The sequence below is a fragment of the Aquila chrysaetos genome, chromosome 15 (assembly GCF_900496995.4).
Source record: "Aquila chrysaetos chrysaetos chromosome 15, bAquChr1.4, whole genome shotgun sequence".
Taxonomy (NCBI): Eukaryota; Metazoa; Chordata; class Aves; order Accipitriformes; family Accipitridae; genus Aquila; species Aquila chrysaetos.
In genome coordinates this window covers 12,242,217-12,263,423 of record NC_044018.1, presented here as the reverse complement: position 1 = coordinate 12,263,423, position 21,207 = coordinate 12,242,217, and the positions used below count along the sequence as shown (strand labels likewise).

The 21,207-nt window shown below is 43.1% G+C and overlaps 1 protein-coding gene across 1 annotated transcript in view; it reads right to left on the bottom strand.

The window, feature by feature from the left end:
- Positions 1 to 20,533, bottom strand: part of LOC115351388 — a 28,875-nt gene extending 8,342 nt beyond the window's left edge. The window contains exons 1-19 of the mRNA XM_030038058.1: positions 20,491 to 20,533; positions 17,208 to 17,300; positions 15,689 to 15,816; positions 14,862 to 15,005; positions 14,116 to 14,199; positions 13,405 to 13,572; positions 13,240 to 13,336; positions 12,920 to 13,143; positions 12,006 to 12,159; positions 11,722 to 11,930; positions 11,518 to 11,635; positions 11,144 to 11,349; positions 10,567 to 10,684; positions 9,748 to 9,917; positions 8,913 to 8,986; positions 8,707 to 8,834; positions 7,698 to 7,887; positions 7,094 to 7,235; positions 6,735 to 6,831 (exon numbers count right to left, since the gene is read on the bottom strand). Coding sequence (XP_029893918.1) covers positions 6,735 to 6,831; positions 7,094 to 7,235; positions 7,698 to 7,887; positions 8,707 to 8,834; positions 8,913 to 8,986; positions 9,748 to 9,917; positions 10,567 to 10,684; positions 11,144 to 11,349; positions 11,518 to 11,635; positions 11,722 to 11,930; positions 12,006 to 12,159; positions 12,920 to 13,143; positions 13,240 to 13,336; positions 13,405 to 13,572; positions 14,116 to 14,199; positions 14,862 to 15,005; positions 15,689 to 15,816; positions 17,208 to 17,300; positions 20,491 to 20,533 — 2,587 coding nt within the window. The remainder of the gene's footprint in view (positions 1 to 6,734; positions 6,832 to 7,093; positions 7,236 to 7,697; positions 7,888 to 8,706; positions 8,835 to 8,912; positions 8,987 to 9,747; positions 9,918 to 10,566; positions 10,685 to 11,143; positions 11,350 to 11,517; positions 11,636 to 11,721; positions 11,931 to 12,005; positions 12,160 to 12,919; positions 13,144 to 13,239; positions 13,337 to 13,404; positions 13,573 to 14,115; positions 14,200 to 14,861; positions 15,006 to 15,688; positions 15,817 to 17,207; positions 17,301 to 20,490) is intronic.
- Between the last annotated feature and the right edge of the window lie 674 nt (positions 20,534 to 21,207).

Below are 21,207 nucleotides of genomic sequence, written 5' to 3'. Positions count from 1 at the left end.
CCCTGAACATGCTGGGCTATAGCTTGTTAGGTGTCTCTAGAGCTCCTCTGTCTCCCTGGAAATCCAAGGTGGAGCAACAGCTCTAAGTAAGCACAAAGGCAAGGCTTCAGGTTTCAGAAGGACACGTTACTGCTTCTGTGCCAGTGAACTAGACCTTGCCTGTGCCTACTCCCTAGCCCCAGAATTGCTGTAGCTGCTGCTATACTTTTAAATACTTTGAGCTCCAGCACGACATGGCTACATCTAAGCTGACCTTAGGGAACAGTCTCCCCTAAATCACTCCCTGTGCTGCAGCTGGACCAAAGCCCATGTCCAAGATGGACTTAGTTTACTAGAATACATTGTACTCTTGCATGGTTTAGTTTGTTTGATCTCCTTTAAGGGGCTCTCTCCTTCCACCTGCACGTGTGTGTGTGTGTGAGGGGAAGTGACTGAAGTGTACAAGTAGGAGGCACAGGTACGTTCAGTACCTGCCTGTAACTGGGATCTCCTAGAAGCTGCCAGATTTTTCTCCCCTCATGGAAAGAAATGAATTCTTGCTCTACCTGACATAGAGCATCTCTTTAAACCCCTCCCTTTGTAATTTTTCCCCCGGCATAGACATTTCACTGATCCAGAGGAAATAGTCTGAATTACTATATTCATGATGGTACAAGTCCTGGTGATACTAAATGATAGATTTTATTTATTTTCCAATAAAATTGAATACAGTTAAGGTTCCTCCTCTTTTCTCTTTCCTTTACTCCCAGGAATTCAGGATATTTAATTGATGTGAAAGAGACCAAGTTAAGTTTCCCACTTAAGGGTATGAGATCTAGCCTCCAGGATTGCACGTAAGGTCCTTAAAGCTATATTGAATTCCAACAGCAACACCACAATAATCCATAGAACAGAGGCAAAAAAGTGGAACCTCAGTCTGAAAAAGTTGCATGAGTCACAGAAGTAGAGGATATCTTTCACATACAAGCATCTCCTCTCAACACAATATGTTAAAAATCTTCATGGAAATAAAGCTAAAGTAGCAGCCCAACAATCATTAGAAGTTCACGGTTGAGGAATTAAAATGTGTTCTGCCTAAGGGATAGAGTTGTTTTCCATGCTAAAGGGTTATAGGAAAGGGAACTGGGTTTAGTCCCAGACAATGAGATGAATTCTTCCAGCCCCAAGAGCTCTCCCTTTTCCAGGTTAGCATGTCATTGAAATTCTTTACTAACATGCAGAGCAGAACATGGGTACTAAAGAAACCACCACCACCAAAACATAGTTTTCTACTGCATTCACAGTTTTCTCGTACAAGAAATTGGTACATGAAATTATACTTCATGAGTGGCTAGTCATAAAGCTGAAAGGGCAGCAAGTAAGTGCTCAAATACTAAAGAGAAAGTGGATGAAGAACATTATAAGATCTTCTACAGAAATTAATTAATTAAAACAGATTGTTCTGTATCTCAAGGTTTTCCTGAGATTCTAAACCTGGCAATTTGGTTAAACTACTAGTCCTTCACTCTCAGTTTACTGATGAGATGACTACACCATCCTGCTGCTCCCAGAATCAGTTGCTGCGCACTACAAGTAGATATTTTGCCTTTTAAAAAAGTGCTCCCAGACATTAAAAAACAAACCAACCAACCCACACTTTGCATTGAGCCAGAGGGAAACAGCCCAGACTACCCATACGCTCTCCCTGCCCAAAGGCAGCAGAGAGCAGTGCAGTGCAAGAGGCTGAAGGCAGGAGAAAAGCAGAGCGAGGGGCACCACGTCATGGGGGAGATGGCAGCACCCCTCCAGCTGCTTTCCTGAGCAGCTCTTCATGCTCAGAGCTGGGCCCTTGCCTCCGCTCAGGGCAAATTGCTGAGGGGGCAAACCAGGTGTGATCACAGAGACAGAGCGCTTGAAGTTTCAGAAGCCAGAGAAAAGAGGAACTTTTGCCCCACAGCCATCCTCACCCTTTTATTATGGAAGAATAAAGCAGGGCAGAGCAGGCAGTTACATATAAAGGGTTTTAGACAAGTTAACTCCTCTGGTGCCATCGGCCAGGCAGCTGGTGCTGCTGGGGGTAGGAGTTGCTGCTATCAACAGTATGAGGACAGGCTCTGGGCTTTGTGCCGTGCCTCAGAGACCAGAGGCTGTTCTGGTGCAGCTGGAAATACGTGATGCTGCTTCGTTTAGCAGAAGGCACACCAATGGACAGGAGGAAGCCTAGTAGGTAGAGTATTAGCCCAGGATTCAGGAGACTTGTACAGCTTCTCTCTCGAGGGCAGGCTGTCCACCTGAACTCAGGAGAGTGACAGCTTCTCTGCCCACCCTACAAACAGGGTGCAGCAGCGTGGCACCCGCCAGCAGCAGCAATACCTAGACAAGAACCCTGAAGATGGCAAGGAGGCCAAATTCCCTCTTGGTGGGGAGAGTAAGTCCCTTGGAGAGAATATGCCCCAGTGGTTAAAGGATCACACGTGGAAGAAGGCAAGCCCTGGCTCTGGGAGCACCAGAGCCCCCCCCACCCCCAAAGCAGAGGGGAGCCTGGGGCCGCCCGCCCACACACACCGCTTTGAAATTCTACACTGAGGGGCACCACGTAGGTGCCAAGAGGTTTTATGGTTACACATTTGGGCTGCACATAGGTGTGCTTGGCGGCGGGGAAGAAAGCCTCCTGCAAAAGGGCTTCAGCCAGTTCCTTGGGAGAGCTGCTTATCTGGTAGCTGCCACAGCTCCACATCCCCTCTGCCTAGGGATGCCAGGGGCCATCCGTCAAGCTCTGCACGGCAGTAGCTAAAAAAAAAAAAAAAAAAAACACAAACCAAAAACCCCCACAAAACCCAAAAAACAAAAACAAACCCCCCCCCCCAAACCAAACAAAAAAACCCCCACCAAACCAAAACACCGCCCCCCCCCCCAAAAAAAAACCAAAAACGCACACCCAAAAAACCCTACACAACAAAAAAAACCCACAATATATACACACCTCAGCTTCTAAGGAGCCAGGATCTGACTGACTTTTACTGCCCAACTTATTTGCCATACAGCCACAAATGCTATTATTGGATTTAATGGATGGGAAACGCGGTTCCAAAGAGAAGTCCCAGCTCCCAACAAAGCAGCTTGGTTCTAATGAGCGATAGAAGCTAGGTCCATCTGAAACCCCTTCCCTGATGAAGCCCCTGACTTTTTGCTTCTTTACACAGCAACAGGAGCCCAGGCTTGCTCTCTTATGACTACACCAAGTACTATATAGAGACCAATTCAGCTTAGTTATGCTTTAGAGCACTTCTTTCAAAGCACATGCCTGCCTGGGATTTGGAAATCTAGCTAACACCGTGTTTAGGTGTTTCTGGACTCTTATGCACAAAAGAGAGCAGAAATTTTATGGCAGGGACTAGCTGAAGACTCAAACTTATGGCAGAAGCCAAAACTTGAACCAAAGCTTCCCAAATCATTAGATCATTGTCAGAACATATTTTCCTCTGGATAGAGGTGCATAGCATTTGCTCTTTTACTGAAGACATTGAGATTAAAAAAAAAAAAAAGCTATATACCAAAAGAGAAAATTAATTGGGCCAGAAAATTTAAATGTCAGTTTTCTTAATTCCTCAGTATAAACAGTAAGTTGTTGCTGCTTTAAATCACCAAAGTAGTACAGAGCTTTCAAATACTAGCCATATCATTGAATATAGACTGTAGTTAAAATGAGAGCTCTGCATTTCTGTCAGTGACCAGATATGAGGCTAGTTGTAGCACTGACTTGCTGCCATTTATTTGAAATGGAAATAACTGTCTGCAGTACACTTCTGTTATTGTTCCTATTTTCCTATAAAAACAAGTCACACCAGACTTCACTTTCTGCTTAGACTTTTATCATTCACCTGTTGAAATTGCAGAAGACATTAAGCATAAACAAAGAAGATTGATCTGCTTTCAACTTGTGTTAACAGGGATATAAAAATAACATCCCAAATACCAGGGGGAAAAGCATGTGGTCATAAAATATCCACTTAAAAGGCAAAGAGGTGTTGATACAACACTTGAAGAGGATTTTTTGTTGTTGTTTTTTGTTTTTATATATATATATAACCGGGAAGACAGTTCCTGAATTTTAGTATAAACAGACACCTCTGAGGTGGGGAGAGTATTACTGTCATGTCTTTAAAAGGTTTTACTGATATTCAAATGGATTTTGTGTATATCTCACATGCTGTTGGAAAAGCTGACAAGAAGCTTTATATAAATCCTAGTCTAATTATGAAAGGGAATCTCCTTGAGTTTTCCCATGTATCAGAAAGGCAAAGGACCATCTATTAACACTTCTCATTTTACAAAATGACAGTAAACAGAACTTTTAGAAGAGCTGAAGAGTAGAGCCACAGTTTACCCGGGCATCAGCTTGCTCTTCAACAACTCTTAAATCCCCATGAACACATAAAGAATCTCAAGATATTGACTGATCTTATGAAAAAAATAAAGGTGCCTTAGACAAGGTTGTAAATACCAGATTTCTATTCCCAAGTGGTGTTGTCCTCAAGTCCTGGTTTGAAGAAAAGAATCAGAAACCCAGAAAGCCACAACTGAGACTGAGTTAACAGCGCTGAAATAGGCTGCCCAACCTCATGCTTGATTCTCACAGCAGTCCCTAGTTGCTATGTTTTTCCTCCACACAGCTGGAAGAGGGGAGAAGGTGGCTCAGGCTACGCCAGGCAGCCTATGCTGTGCTGGCAGAGCTCTGTCACGGCAGATTAAGATTGCCACTCATCTATCTGGAGAAAACACTGCATAAGAGTCACTTCTTGGGAGACAGTCAGCATGATGTAAGACATACAGAGAAGTCACCATACCACTTAAAGTGCATATACTCATGTTCTGTTAGGTGCAAAACTCTGGCAGCATATTACATGTGCGTCCTGTGATTTCTCAGTAGCTTGTTACTACAGACTGAGGAATAGCTATGCTTTACCCACTGGGTTAATGTAGGGGAAAGCACTAAGCACAAAGTTAACTGACTTACAAGCCTGACAGCAGACTTGACATGTTCTGCACTTTCCTTCTATTCCCATGCTGACGTATTTACATCTCATTCCTCAGTATCACAGCTCCGTGGCTTTAGTCTTCACCTACCACAGGAGTAACAGAATAAGACTTCTTTAGCAAAGTAGCTTCCTCTGTTGGAAAACAGTCTTGATGCACAGCTAGGGACTTGACACATCCGCCATCATGAAACCCACACAGATTTTTTCCAGAAAAGGCAGTAAAACCACATCTACTACAGATATGCTTAACAGGCAACTGGAAGGCAGACAAGACTTACAAATGCGAGCTTGTAATTACAGCACAAACTGTTTAGTGGTATCTCTGTACAGGTATTGTAGCAACAGAGCTACAACCTTTTAGACACTATGCTTTTTCACAAAGTGCAAATAGATTCACAAAACAGTTTCTTGCTCGTTAGCCTTCACAGAAATTCCCTGTAGTATAATCCTATTTAGTATCAAGTTAAAAAAGCAGACACCTGTTATTGTATTTTTAGCCCTAAGGGATAATGATTCATGCTAAGCAATTGCTTTCCCTGGAACAGGAAAATATAACATTGAATCTGAACTATTTTCACATCACTGTTGAGATGCCAAGAAGAAATCAAGAATTTTTCCTCCTATTAAAAAAAAAAAAAAAAAAAGACAGACAGGATAATCTGACAAGAGCTCCTAAGCATCATGTTCTCTAGTAAGGAAGAATCCTTAACACTTCATGGATAGAGTCCATGTATTATCATTACTACTAGTACGAGTCTTCACTAAAAGCTTTTTTTCATTTAGGCCGACAGCTTAGTCAGCTGACCTGTGAGCAATTTCCCCCCACCTAGGGAAGGCAACTTGACATTGCAGAACCACAACACTCCCGCGAGATGCACAGTTTACAGCTTTTCTGTTAATAGCCACTACAGGATCAAGTATGTTCATCCCCAACTTGCTTTGAAAAAACACTTTCTCTTACTGACATTAAGCTCCCCGCAATCCTTTGTTCATACTGAAGCTTTAAAAAAGCTCAAAGTGATTTACAATTGACTTCACACCTGTTGCCCCCTTCCTCCCCCTATCCCAGGACAGATGATTCCAACTGTGAAGTGACTAGACACAAGTTTTGGACACATTAGCTGAGCAGACTAGGTCAGATACGAGTCACACAAAAGACTAAGAGTTTGACATTGTAGAGGAACACAAGAGAGCAACACACTAATTTAAAGACAAAGATACATTCATGCTGGTTAGCTGACCCTCTTCTCAGTAGACACCATCAATATATTTTCCCAGTAGATACTTTCAAGATGTCTTTACTTGTAAGTCTGGGCAGGATGTGCTTGCTTAGGCCACCTAACTGCAGCTTCATAAAACTAAATAGTTCTTGTTTAGTCTCTGTCAAAAGTCAGCGTATTCACCTATAGGGAGAAGAGAGGCATATAGAAGTCTGTTATGTTACAACAGCAGTATATTTGGTGTTTCAGTAGTGTAATTTAAGATTGACACCAACCTCTGCTAGTTGTTTTCCTTCCTAACAAGCACTGCTCCAGATGACACTTGCCCATGCAGACGTGGTTCTGCACTGCGGTCTAGTGAGACATTTCATCTTTTAGCTTTCGGTACAGCACACGCTAGGACTAGGAGTCTGTTATCTGACACAGACTGTGACAGCGTGTGCCATAAGGCTGAGCAAAGATTCAGGAGTGACTTGAGAAGTGCCTGTTTTCTTACCAAGTCTGTGTTTCCCAGGATTGCATCTCCTTGGACAAAGAAAGCCTGAAGGCTCTTGCATAGTGCTGCAGATCACCACACTGCAGTGGAAATACAGCTACAAGACAAAAATATAAATATTTATGTGTAGGGGAGTCTTATTTGACAAACATCTGATATGTGTACTGACCCCAAAGGAAATGAACTGAAAACTGCTAAGTGGCTAGTCTCTATTTACTACTGTTACAGTGTTATGCCTTCAAGGAGGTGGCCAATAGCCCCAGGCAGCACCTGGCCAGCTGAGACCTTACACAGCATTTGCTGCACGCACCGCTCCAGGCTCATATATTGGGACTGCCGACAGCACAGAGACATCTCACCTGGTCTTGTAACAGAGTTGTGCCTTGTACAAAGGTGAACATCTTCACTTCAAATCTCTTTAGGTGCTGAGGAAATTTTACTCTGAGGCTATAACTAACTTCGTGGAAGACAGTTCTGTAGGAGTCTTTGCTGTTTTCACACCTTTTTGTGAAAGAAAGTGAAAGAAGAAAAGTGAAAGAAAATGTATTTAATAAAATGTATTTAATCTAAACCTTCATCACTTCAACCAGATCTTTAAGCAAAGCAAGGAGGTAAAAATCAGAGGAGCTTCCCTCTGCATTTTCCTCAGGCCATAGCGATACGGGTAGAGCCTCCCCCATTCATGATCCTTGCCTTTGGCTACAGTCAGGGTTGCTTCTTGTTCTTTCTTTCCAGCTGGAAGCTGTTAGCTAGAAGTACTTCTGGCCACCCCTGACAAGCTGCCACCAGAAGGCAAAGCCACTGTGCTGACACCGGTAGGCGCTCCACAGCCTAGCAGCAATTGCCCATCAGGACAAAACAACACATCCAAGCTGACCTGTGTCCTCTTCCCCTTTCCTCCCACCTAAGGTAAGGGGCTTTGTACTGAACAGTTCCCAAGTACAACAGGGAAGCCCTCCTTACCCATTTATAAGGATGGGCCACTGTGGAACGCTATCCTGGCTTTGGGAGTTTGTAGCCCAACAGTCATCCAGGTTTAGTTCCAGTCTGACATCTTTAGGCTGGAGCAGTTCAACTTCAAAATACAGTGCCTCCCTCAGATATTTTACTACAGGATATTCCAGTTCCTGGTAGGGCTCTGAATAGGATTTCTCTAGAAGAGAGTATTAATGTTAGAGTTTCCTTTTTACAGAGTAAGTATTCCCAAGCTTTCTGCTTCGCTCTTCCTTCCACCATTTACTCTGGCACAGCAATACTAAAATCTGGGAGAATGGATGAATGTCAACAAATGGCGATACAATAGCAGAAAAGTGAGAACTGGTAATGAAAGCAAAGATCTGAACTGTATTCCTTTGCTCTGAGGATCCAGAAGTGAGACACTCCTTCTGCAAAAACCCATTGGAGTAAGAGACTCATTCAAAACTGCCTTTGTAAAAGTATTGGTGGGGTGGAGTAAAAAAAAATTTGTCAGGGCCATTCCAGTCAGTGTGAGAGTTTGGTTCAGGCTTCAGTTAGCCCTTTCTGCTAGTATAGTTAACATTTTACAGCAGTATTGCATGTGGCTTCCTTCTCTGACACAAGTTACGATTATTTCAGTCACTGCTAATTCTGCTTAGCAACACTTAGAGTTGATAGGAGAGAGAAGCTGACATCACATCCCCTACACAAAACTTTTAGCATGCCCAGACCAAGCAGGAAAATCACACGTGTCAGTGATGCTGCCTGATCCACTACAGATACTTGGCCATTTATGTTGCATTCTGGAATGGAAAACCTCTGTTAGAGATCTTAAAGACCTTAAAGAGGTTTCCACTTCATCCTTGGAGATATTAAAAAGTCATCTGGACATGGTCCTGGGCAACCTGTTCTGGGTGGCCCTCCTTGAGCAGAGTGGATGGACAAGATGACCTTCAGAGGTCCCTTCCAACCTGAACTGTTCAGTGATTCTACGGAGTCTAATCATAAACGTTACCTTTGAAAAGCTTCAACGAAAGAGCAAGAGAGCCAAACCCTGGCTTAATACTGGGTGGTGGGTTCTTCTTAGATTCATATTGGATATCAACTGTCTGCTTGATTGCATACCAGCATACAAATTTCAGTCTGAGGGAAGAGGTTTAGCATTAGATTTTTAGAAACCAAAATACCTTGGACAGCCTTCTTCTATGGAATGACACTTACTGGTATACTGGTGTATCATTGCCAGGTCTGAAATAGAGTACATCATTTTCGTATGCCATAGTTGTGCTATTGAACTGAAAGATACACATCATTACAAACAGGACAGTTACATGAGAGTTTACTTTGGTTTTGCCACAATACCCACATCCCTTCGACTAGCAGATTGCACTGAGCAGAGTACACTTAGGAATGGCCAGAAATTACCAGCCAACAGCCCTATGCCTACTGAACTAAAGCTGACAGCTATGCCACAGTCAAGAAGAAACAGTTTATTAGCTAACAATACCTTGAATATGACATAAACCCCCAGAAACAGAGTGCACTGGGCCTGAGAAAAAGAGATCAGTTGTTTCTGTTGACAGAATCAGTGTATAGCATGAGATGCAACACCTGCAGAAGCAAGCTGCATTTATGGTGACCTGAATTTGAGCATGATTTGATCCTTTGTTATTTTGTCTTTTTTTCTATTTATGCAGTACATAGGTGGCAGGAACAGGACCCACGCTGGTCTTGGTCATTAGCAACACCTAACAAGCTTCTGCAAGGCGTAAGAGCATGTCTCAACAGCAAACTCATATTCAAGTCCATTACTAAACAATTCAGGTGTCAAACTGAAAGCTAGTTTCAGAAAGCACCTCTGACCTTGAAAACCGTTTTTACCAAATAAGAACTGCCCAACTGAATTTAGTATCCTCAGAAAAAGAGTATAGATTTACCACTTGACAATAAGTCAGCTGTGACCTTTTTGCAGCTTCTGCCTAGCTCTGAACCTCTGCCAGTTCTAGTAATAACCCTACCCCAATACAGAGTAAGCTTCACATGACTAAGCCCTTACCTTTCTACTTGTTCCACAAGTGTTCACATTGAACTTAAAGGTTGCAGTCTTCTCTGTCACTAGACTGGGTTTGCACCGTCTGTCCCTCAGGACAAGCAGGCTGGTGTCCAGGTCTGCAACTCCTACCAATTTTACTGCAGTAATAACCACAGTGCCATTGGGCAGGCACTCTGAAAGAAAAATACATTTTCATACAAATCAGGACTCAGATTCCTTTATTTTGTAGCCTAGCACAACAAAGAGGTTCTGATGGATTTGCTAGCAAGTTTTTTGGCACCTCACAAAGATCAAGTTTTGAGCAAGACTCTCCAGCACTAACACCTGATTTTCTTCAAGCTAACTGCCACTAGACTATACACTACATGGAAAAGCTGGTGATTTCACTTACCCTTCTCCTCCTAGGAAATCTCACCCTCTCTCAAAAGGATTTTTCTAGCCAAGATATTCAGTACATTCAATACTGATGAATAGCTTTAGAATGACTAATTTATATGCTGATCCTCCCCTCCACCCCACCAAAATAGCCCCATCCAACCCCAAAACCAACCACAAAAGCCCATTAAAAAAGCTTCATGATTTCGGAGGTGTGAGGGGTAGTAGAGTTTCTCGCCTCCTTCTCCTTCTCCTGTCCTAGACAGGATAGTCACTCCAATCTGTAATTTGACTTGCCTTGTAGCATATTACTTTGTAGGAAATCTGACAGGCAAATAGAGTATCACACAAGTATAAACTCTAGAAACATTTCAGACTGCATGGGCTTGTGTGATTTAGTTATGCAGCTCAAAGACCATTAACAACTAATCCCTAATGTGTTATTACGTATTAGCTCTGAAGGTGAAAATCTGCAGGAAATTGAGAAGTCCCTCCTATTAGCCAAGGTAATGCCATCCTTCAAGGTCAAGTGAAGTGAAGCCTTTATTCCAGAGGTATGAAAGTCCTAGAGATAACAATCACAGGTTAAACAAGACAATAAAAGCACACTATTCAACTACAGTATTCAAAAACCAAGAGGACGGGTTATCACAAGCCAAAGGTAATGGTAATTGATCAAAATCAGATCCACAGGAGATTTTTTTTTTTAATCTAGAAGATCACGCAGTGAGCTTTTTCAGTTTTGCAACAGAATGCAGTACAAACTCCATTGCGTGTACAGTTGCCATTAAAGATAGCTCAGCCTTAAAGTGCTTGCAGAATGCTTTTTTTTCTTGCCTACTTCTGCCAAAATTAACCAAGGGAAATTAAAGTGTTCTTCTGAGGGTAGAAAAATAGTCCTCCATTAATCCTTCAAAGCCTATCTCAAAGGTAAATTTTATTTCACCTTCAAGGACATAGTGTATCATGTTCGTATCTCACAGCTAGAGCGTGCCTTTTAATTGCTACATGCTGGCATCCTTACCTCATAGTTCACATGGGAAGAAAGGAAAGGGACAGAGATTGCCAAGTGAGTGCCATTGTCCCTCAGGCTGTAGTTGTACTTCTGCACAGCTTCTGGGGTCATGTGCCAGTCTGAGATGAAGGGTAGCCAATTTTGGTCCACGTTCCCATGAGTGATAATGAGATGAAAGTTCCTCCCATCACAAAATCCTCTCGCACTGGGCAGCACTGTAATACAGTCAAGAGTCAGCCAGCATGCTAGCTGCCATCAGTTTAGTAGGGCTGTTTAGGACTGACAGTATCCCTGGCTGAAATTAGCCCAGTTAACAGCTGAGTTCACAGCTAGGTTAGTCACGGGCAGTACTGTACCAACCTGGCTAAGTTCCACCAGTTTACCTGCATCTTTAACAGCAGACACTATTATGACTGGGACAGTGAAGGTCTCACTTGTTGGGTGGGTTATGAACGCAAGTGTGACGTTCAGGGTGTATGCTCTCATGTCAGCTCTCGCATACTAGGAAAATCATATTTAGAAGTGAAAATCACCAAGTGATATCATCATTTCTATACCATGGTATGCTGCAGTTTCTTAGGACCCACCTCTTTCTTAACGCTTGGTGCATCAAGCGGGACTTGTATTATGTAGGCTTTACTTCCATTAGCATATCTGATCTCATATGTTAGATATCCATGCTGAACAGCTTCAGGTACAGCAACAGCTGCCCCCTCAATGGTTAGGTTCACAAGCTCCACATCTGGGAGGAACGTTCCCACTGTCACATTCATTAGCCTTGCACTCAGATTTGAGTCTGAAAAAGAACACAGTAACACTGAGCTCTTAACAGTACCAAAACCTTCAGTAAATTCAACATTAGGCTACTTACTGTTGGTTATAGCAAGTTCTACTTGTTCAAATGGTGTTTCTATTTCCTTGATGATAGTATGTTTGGTTAGTCCCCATTTGTTATCTTCCCACTGATGTTCCAAGAACAGGTTGATGGTGTATTTTGCCCCATGCTGCCCACTGCTCACAGAAGTCTAGAATTTCAAATCAACACCCTTTAGTATAACATGATTGTACATTAAGGTTGTACTGTAACATCTCAAGGTCAGCTAGAGCTACAGCTCCAAACAATTGTCCTTCTCAGCTCAGGAATCATGACTCTTAAGTGGCACTTGCTGTGTCCCTATGAGTTTAGATTACCTCAGAGTACTTCCTTTGGAAAATTGTCCCCCACTCCCAAGTTTCAAAGCAGCAGGGGACTATTTCACCAGTGAAAGGGCTCCTCCTGCAACTTCCTTTGAAGTTCAGTTGTTACATTTGCCCAGGATTCAGTTCTCTCCAGGCAACTACATTTAGATGTATAGTCTCAGCCCATCCCAATATCATATGATCTGGTGGACAAATGGGTTGTTCCCATTCTCTTAAGTGATCTGTGTAAAATACAACAGAACCCATGCATGCTTTACAGTCCAGTTCGGACTGTCTCCGAGGAGTATGACACCAGGACTAAAAGGCAAAAGCTCCGTGTTAACCTGAGGAAGGAAACAAATCAATAGTTCTGTGTAGGATTCTGTCCATCTATGCTTCTAAGAAAAGGAATTCTTTAAAGCGGTGCTTACAAGAGCTACCTTTGGTCAGGGCTTTTGGAATTTTTTAATATACCTTTTCTTCCCCCTCACCCCCATCCTTTATTTGAAAGGAACAGGATGAAGAATTATTCCTCCCCAGGAAAAAAAAAACAAAAACAAAAAAAAACCAAAGTCTGTTGCCTGGCACCTTACATAAGTCACTAACCTTGTAATAGCCACCTTCTGCACCTATTGGTATCTTCATTGTAATTGCATTTAAGTCATTTGATAACACATATTTCCTGGAAGCCATTTCTTTGGCAGAGAGTTTGCATAGATCCACACCAGCTTCAACGAGCACATCCTTAAAGCTAGTTGCTCCAGTAGAGAGTGGCTGAATATATTTTGGAACAGTCCAGATGATTGTTTTGTTAGTGTAGTCCACACCATCTTAGGGACAGGATATGAAAGCTGTCAGCTCATTACTCTAGTCGTAAGTCAGTCCCTGTACATTTAAGCATTGTGGTAAGGTACTGCATTTCTCACCTACAGGACATGCCACAGCAGTATCCACCATCAGGATCATCCATCGCTGTTTGTAAAACGTACTTGATCTCACTGCAGAAAAGGTAATTCCCTGATCCTGTAGGAAGAGATCTGGTTAGACCTACACAGCCTGGCAGCTTGCTGGGCTGGAACAAGCATACCAACCTCGACCAGCTGAATTTGCTCAGCAGTGTATGGTATTCGCAGCAGAACCCTGGTGTCTGTGGTGTTGAGTCCATAGCCTGCACTCCAAGCATCTCTCACAAGCAGAGCCTTTTTTTCTTCTGGCTGATGAAACACTATTTGCCATATTGAGGCTTTTCCTGCTTTTGCCTACCAAGATAAATTCATCAACACTTTAAACATGCTATTCAAAGTAACAGATTTACTGTATTAAATGGTTTATTGTATTGAACTGACCAGCAGTTTTGTTGTCTTATTCTAAATATCACTAGTGGGATACCCCTCCAGCTTCCCCCTTCATACACACAGAGAGCTTTCCATATTAAGAGCATCAGAGATTAACTGCACTGCTGCATTGCAAATACAGGGTCCAAGAAGAAAAATGCTGATCCACAGTTCACTCCTGGGCCCTGGGGTCTTAGATACAGTTTTTGTTGTACAGTGTCTTGACTGGGAAAACTCAACTTCTAGACTGTGTGAGAAATCAGCTTCCATTTCTTTCTTGGAGACATGGCCTACAGCTGTCTATTTCTAACATATAAAATCTCTATACTAAACCCACTTGGTACAGAAGTTCTGGTCTTCTTAAGTGCTTTTTGAAAGGACATTTTGTACTGTGTGGACACAGAATAGAAGGATAATTGTGCCAGAAGTAGCACTAGCTTTTACTAGGAAGAAAACCTGTAGTTTTACCTCTGGAAAGGCAAGAGTCCAGTCCTCAGGTTCATCTTGAATGAAGTCTTTTACAGTCTGTGGAACCTCCCTCCTGACAGAAACCTAAAGGAAAAAAGCCTCTGTAAGGGGTTTGCTGTTGGCACTTGTTTCCACGTCTTCAACGCCCTACAAGTATTTTCAAGAGAGACTAGCATTTCCTAGAGGAAGGTTTCCTCCTGCCAAGTAAAAAATTATGGCATAAGATGTCATCATGCATGGTGCATTATCTATAGTCCACTTGATTTCAGCTTCTTTTTATTTTCTGCCTATCTTCCCATTTCTAGTTCCGGTTAAGGCCAGTAATTTGTTCTTGATTCCCATGTCCTCTTCCAAGAGGAGTCCTTTTTCCCCCCCTCTGTGCTTCTCCCCAGCAAATTCAGTAGGGAAACTTCCTTCAGAAAGTATACATTTCTGTTATCTCAAATAAGATTTGTTGAGACAACATTCAGTGAGTTCAATTCATTAGCTTAACCTTTTGAATACCATTTCACAACTTTATTGGCTATTAATGTTGACAAATAGGCTATATAAGCATAATATAAATGTATCACTAAACTCAAGATGCATGCTGTGCATTCAACTAGTGAGCTGTTCAGGGTGGGGCATTCAGAGTCTCTTTCCAATACACATTCCTAGCATCTAATCAGCTTCAAAGGGGGCATCTTCCAGTACTTACCTCCTTACCTTACTTTAAGTACCTTCCCATAAGTACTTCCAGTACTTACCTCCATGTAGTTACTTTCACATACTAACTCTCTCGGACTCCACGGACCATAATAGCAACTTGCACTTTTCAGATGAGTTGTAGCATTTTTCATATCAGGAGTATGAGATGCTTTGATTTGTATAGTTACTGCGAACACATCTTTCTGCATGGACACAGGGAACACTTGCTTGTTAGACTGATTTTTCTCTAGTTAGGAACCACTTATCCTTGTGACCGAAAAGCAAATTACAAAACCCACCCACCAGCCTCTGCACAGGCCAGCAACTCCATACTGAAGCATTATTGCTTTCTACTTCATTAACTACATAAGCTATATGCATATAGGTGTATAGCTACATAGCAATATAAACACTTTGGGGAGCAGCTTCAACCTTTTGCATAGCCCCAGCACTGGATTAAAAAAAAAAGTGCTCCCTAAAATATAACTGGTCTTGTGTTTTATGACATAGTAGCAGTGAGCAAGCAACACAAGCAGCCAAAGCTTTTGAGCTTTTACCCTAACATGTCTCAGACACTAAATATTAGAGCAGAGTGCAACACAGCTGCCAGAGAGAATTCCCTATTCTTATCCAAGAGAGAAGAGCTGCCCTTCAAGGGCATATGTGACATGCTGCTTCGTGTGTTCATCTGTAGGCCATTCAAATGTCAATACCATGGAATATTCTTAGACCTCTGGATACATTTGAGGAAAATTAAATCATTTGCTTCTAATAGGTGTTCAAGACATTACAGCACCTCAATTAATACCTATCAATAATTTGTTAATCTTTCATGTAAAGGTCATATGCCACAGCACTGTAGCCAAAATGCCTATAATAGACTTACCTCTAAGTGAGAATGACAGCTTAGTGCAGAAGCACGAAACTCGATCTTACTCCAATTGCTGTAAGTTACTGTATAGCCACACTGTGATGCCATGGTCTCATCTAGCTCCCAGGCTATGCCAGATTGATCTATGGGCAATTAGTGAAAAGCGGTATTAATGAGTATTAACTCCTGCTGTGCAAACTCCCTGAGCAACCTGCCCTTGCCCCAGGGTTCAGCTGACCCTGCTCCAATAGGGCGCAGCTACATACCCTGGGCTCAGACATAAGAGAATTGCAAAGTGGTGAGAGCGAGCTGTAACAAAGTCTACAGAAAGTAAGAAAGGTAAAATTACAGACAGGCTGGGACAGGGACACTAGCAGCTCAAGGACTGAAGATAAAAAAAAACCAAAAAACAAAACACCAACATGGAAAGATATTAAATCCTAAAGGGGCAAAACCCCCAGTAAGAACAGAACAGTCAGTTAGGTCATAAGCGTCAAAGTTGTCAGGATTGACAGATGACAGCCTAGCAACATCAGGAGTCTGATCTGTGGCTGGCACAGACCCATGATTCTGTCTGATGCCTGCTTGGCCAAAAGAGTCTCTTCAGGGGTGACAGGATGACAAGCACACTAAAGCTTAACTTGGATTTTTTTAGGCTACAAAACCATCTTTGTGGTTTTGGGCTTTTTGGTTTTGTGTTTTGACACCCCCCCCCCCCCCCCCCCCCCCCAAAAAAAAAAAGAAGAAAATTGCTTTATACTTTCAAGCTGTACCTATCCCAGTTGCAGAGTGTCTGTCTTTGTGTATGTATGAAGATACCTGAACAAAGAACATTTTTTACACAAGTTTGACATTCTGGAAAGGTAGATGTTATGTTATGATGTCATGAACTATATCTAGTTAGACAGCAAACTACCACAAAGAGCTAGTTCAATGCTGGGTTTACATTTTATGCATATCTTACACCTGATGATGTTTATAGCCCAAAATTTATCTCACTCTGCCCTTCCAGGGCATTCTGCTGTGCTTCTCACTTGAATGCACTGTTTGTTGACTACTAAGCCCATAGCCAGAGGGCCCAGCTAATTTTTCTTAGACTACATTAAGAATTTATACTCCTCCACCAGGTCCCTTAGCTGTAAGCAAAGAAGGTGGAAAGCCACTACTGCAAAATCAGTAATGTAGTCCTAGCTTCAACTAGTGAATTTTCAGAATAGTATGTGCTGTTACCGGGGAACATTTTTACCATGAGGGAAATCCACCAGCATCAACATGCCTAGAAAATACCACATGCATTTCAATTTGAGGCCAAAGATAGCAATATCAAGCCTAATCATGGCTAAGTTATCACACAAGTCTACAGGATAGATTATATAGCAATAAAGGTAGCATTTGTCTTTACTTACAATGAGGTCCAACCTACTAAATTCTATGATAGAATAATCCAGGGAATTCCAGTATAGGAGAACCTCAGAGAAGTTTAAACATTTCACCACGTGCAATTCCCTCTCCAATTTCTTCTATATCAACTTACCAACAACAGACAAAGATAAGTATTTGTCCTTAAAGTATTCTGCACTCAGTGTTATACGCAAAAGGTTCCCCAGGCACTCCGAACTCATGGGTCCTGCGTTGAACGTATTAAAAGGCTAGTAAGTATGGGATTAAATGTAACATACAAACACAAATCCGTTACTTCCCAGATTGCTGTAGAAAGTCAGTGTTGTGACAGTCATATTCCAGCATCTCTGGTCAGGAGGTGTTAGAAGTTTTGGGTTTTTTTTTTTTAAACCAGCAATACTTCCAGAAGAAAAGCCAGCCCTGAAATTAGTATTCCAGTAGTAACTGTGTCTGATCAGCTGGCAATGCTACCTGCAACAGCCAGTCATGGAAACAGGATTTTGGAACAGGGTCAAAAAAAGTACTAAATTGGCTGCCTGAATCTGAACACCTTAAATGGAATAAAACAGAACAGGAAAATGTCATTCCCCCCACTCTCCTGAAAAGAGGAAAAAAGCAGCCCCTAAACCAAAAAATCCAACCAACAAAACCCCACAAACAAACTGCAAAACCAAAAAACCCCATACACACCTATTGACAAGAGAAGCTACAAGTCAAATCTGGGTGGGGAGCAGCCATGCCAGCTACCCATCAGCCTACCCCATTCACCTGCCCAAGTACCAGTTCCAGGAGCCAGTTGGCTCATGCTGGGAAAGGACCACAGAGGGGCAAAGAAGCTCAGGTCCCAAGCTATCACCACAGCATAAACCAGGCTACGGCTGCCAGACCTCTGGAAGGCAGGAAGCACGTATAAACTCCTCTAAATGTAGGACTAGAGACCAGAGAAGACTTTTCATTTGACATATTTCTAATAAACTGGGATTTGTTATTTCAAACAGAAGTTTCTATGACATAGTGAGCTAATGCCAACTAGACTTTTTATAGTAATTGTGCATTTCAAGGGCTGAAAGGATCCTTTTTCCTAGAGTTCAGCACTATACCCTTAAATGCAACTCCCATGTCAGAGATGGTCATACTAGGAAACATCAGACAGATGCTGGCGAGCATGACCTTATTCTACCCACATTCCAAGCTACCAGCTTGATTCAATGCAGAAGCTATATAATTGCTCCAAGCTGGATAAAACCTCCTCCAGTATCTTTTTACTTTGATCTTTGGTAAGTGCTAACACGTTTATACAGCACCTTCAGCAAGTAGGGCAGACAATCCTAGAACCAGCTCTCTGTATATGCTGTTCCAGGACCAGCTCCATTTTGTAAGGAAAAAGTTAAAGTAGACAGCAGTTTTGGTTAAGAAAACTGTTTCTTCTCAGGCAAAACACTGATATCTTTATAGTATTTAAAAGACCTTACAAATTGTATGGTCATTAGCAATAACTAGGCTCAAGATAACAAGAACAACAATAAAGTCCCTATTAGTTCATCAGTGCTTATTACCAGACTGAGGAAAGATAGAAACATTTGCTTAATATGATGGTACATAAACCAAAAGAATGGCCATGAGTAGTTACACCATGAGTAGACACCTGTATGTTTGGAGTTTCTCAGAAAAATGCACAAGTACAGCTGCCACAAAAGCTTCAGACTCTTCTGAAACACACACGCACAGGTATGACCTATGAAAAAGCCTGGAAATTGTTATGTGAAAACAGTTTACAGCAACATTACCTGGTCTCTCTTGGGCCCATATTTCAGAGATTAATATTCCTATTAGTAACAGCCTGTAAGAGAAGACGAGGATTAGCAGCACCTTCAGCTATGACAACAGCTTGCTAACAAGTTCCTGGGCTCAGAAAGTTCCAGTCTGGATATTAAACTAGTCTTAAGTTTAGAGCTACAGGTCCAGACTTCAAAATTACAAAATGGGATTTCATTAGTCACTGCTAGAAAGGTAGGGAAGCTAAACCAGAAAAGTTAATATATTTAATGCCTTACATAAGACCATTTATGTTTAGCAGCCATGAAGATCTCACCTCTGCACCAGACTCAGCTCCATTGTGCATTTGCTCAGCCTCTGCCTGTAGCACTTTTTCCTTTATAGTCACACACAAATAAAAATCTCCTTCATCAGCTTTACCTAGAACTCAAAACCTCTCCAACTTCTCAGAGTCTTGAGTTAAGTAGAAAGGCTTCCACCTTTATACTAATGAAACTAATTTTCAGCTGTTTACCCTTCTAACTAGGAACCTATAATTCATGTCACCTGTTCATTTGCTTTACTGATTAAATCTGCTCCTACTTAGGTCCCTCCATTTTGATGGTTGCTAGGTCCTAACTATTAGGTTGTCAGGGGACAGCAGGATAACCGGTGCTGTTCTGGTAAATCATGTGGTGTTTCATTGTTTTGGAGTTAATTCTCTTCACGCTCTGTGGTGGGCTGACCCTGGCTGGGCACCAGGTGCCCATCAAAGCTGCTCTATCACTCGCCCCCCTCAGCTGGACAGGGGAGAGAAAATATAACAAAAGGCTCTTTGGTCAAGATAAGGACAGGGAGAGACCACTTGGCAATTACTGTCACAGGCAAAACAGACTTGACTCTGGGAAAATTAATTTAAATTATTATGAATCAAATCAGAGTAGTGTAATAAGAAGTAAACCCAGATCTCAAAAATACCTTCCTCCCACCCCTCCCTTCTTTCTGGCTCAACTTCATTCCCAATTTTCTCTACTTCCTCCACCTGAGTGGTGCAGGGGGACGGGGAATGGGGGTTGCAGTTAGTTCATCACACATTGTCTCTGTCGCTCCTTCCTCCTCAGGGGGAGGACTCCTCACTCGTCCCCTGCTCCAGTGTGGGGTCCCTCCCATGGGAAACAGTCCTCCATGATCTTCTTCAATGTGGGTCCTTCCCACGGGCTGCAGTTCTTCACGAACTGCTCCAGCGTGGCTCCCTTCCACGGGCTGCAGTCCTTCAGGCACAGACTGCTCCAGCATGGGTCCCCCGCGGGGTCCCCAGTCCTGCCAGCAAACCCGCTCCAGCGCGGGCTTCCCACGGGGTCACAGCCTCCTTCGGGCATCCCCCTGCTCCGGCGTGGGGTCCTCCCCGGGCTGCAGGTGGAGATCTGCTCCCCCGTGGACCTCCCCGGGCTGCAGGGGGACAGCCTGCCTCACCATGGTCTTCATCACGGGCTGCAGGGGAATCTCTGCTCCGGCGCCTGGAGCACCTCCTCCCCTCCTTCTGCACTGACCTGGGGTCTGCAGGGCTGGTGCTCTCTCATGTTCTCACTTCTCTCTCCGGCTGCAATTGCAGTTGCGTGGGTTTTTCCCCCCTCTTAAACATGTTCTCCCAGAGGTGCTACCATCGTCGCTGATGGACTTGGCCTTCCCCAGCAGCGGGTCCATCTTGGAGCCGGCTGGCATTGGCTCTGTCAGACATGGGGGAAGCTTCTGGCAGCTTCTCACAAAAGCCACCCCTGTAGCTCCCCTGCTACCAAAACCTTGCCATGGAAACCCAATACACGCTGTCTCCTCTGTGGAGGATTTTGCATAGTCTTCCCTGGAGAGCTGAAGTTTGCCAGAAGCAAATGTGTAAAACGCAGTTTTAAGGCAATTGGTGTAACAAAAAAGGGAAGGAACTGTTGACCTTTAAGGTAAATGGTCAAAACTAACAGTAAAAGGGAACCTAGCTAGAGACTGATGGGTGTCACAAACTGAATGAAGAACTATCTCACCAGGCGACCTGTGGGACACTTAGACCAGAAATGATACCCACATTTGGGGAAAATTAACCCCCAAACTGTGGAAGAGTGGACCTGACCACAAACAGATTGGAGTAAAGGACTTTGACTTTGCTGTGTGTCAAAGGCAGAGAAGTTATACCTGTGGCCCTGGGTCTGGACCAGTGACGGTTTCCCACTGTCATCAGCATGGGTGCACTCCGGTCACCGTGGGCGACGCACGGGAGCGCGATGTCCCTGGGGCTGCGAGCTGAGCTGCTGGTGGTCAGAAGGCGGCCAGGTCACTTGGTGTGCGGAGGGGTTGCTGTGGTATCCATTCACATTTGCTGTAAGTGTTGA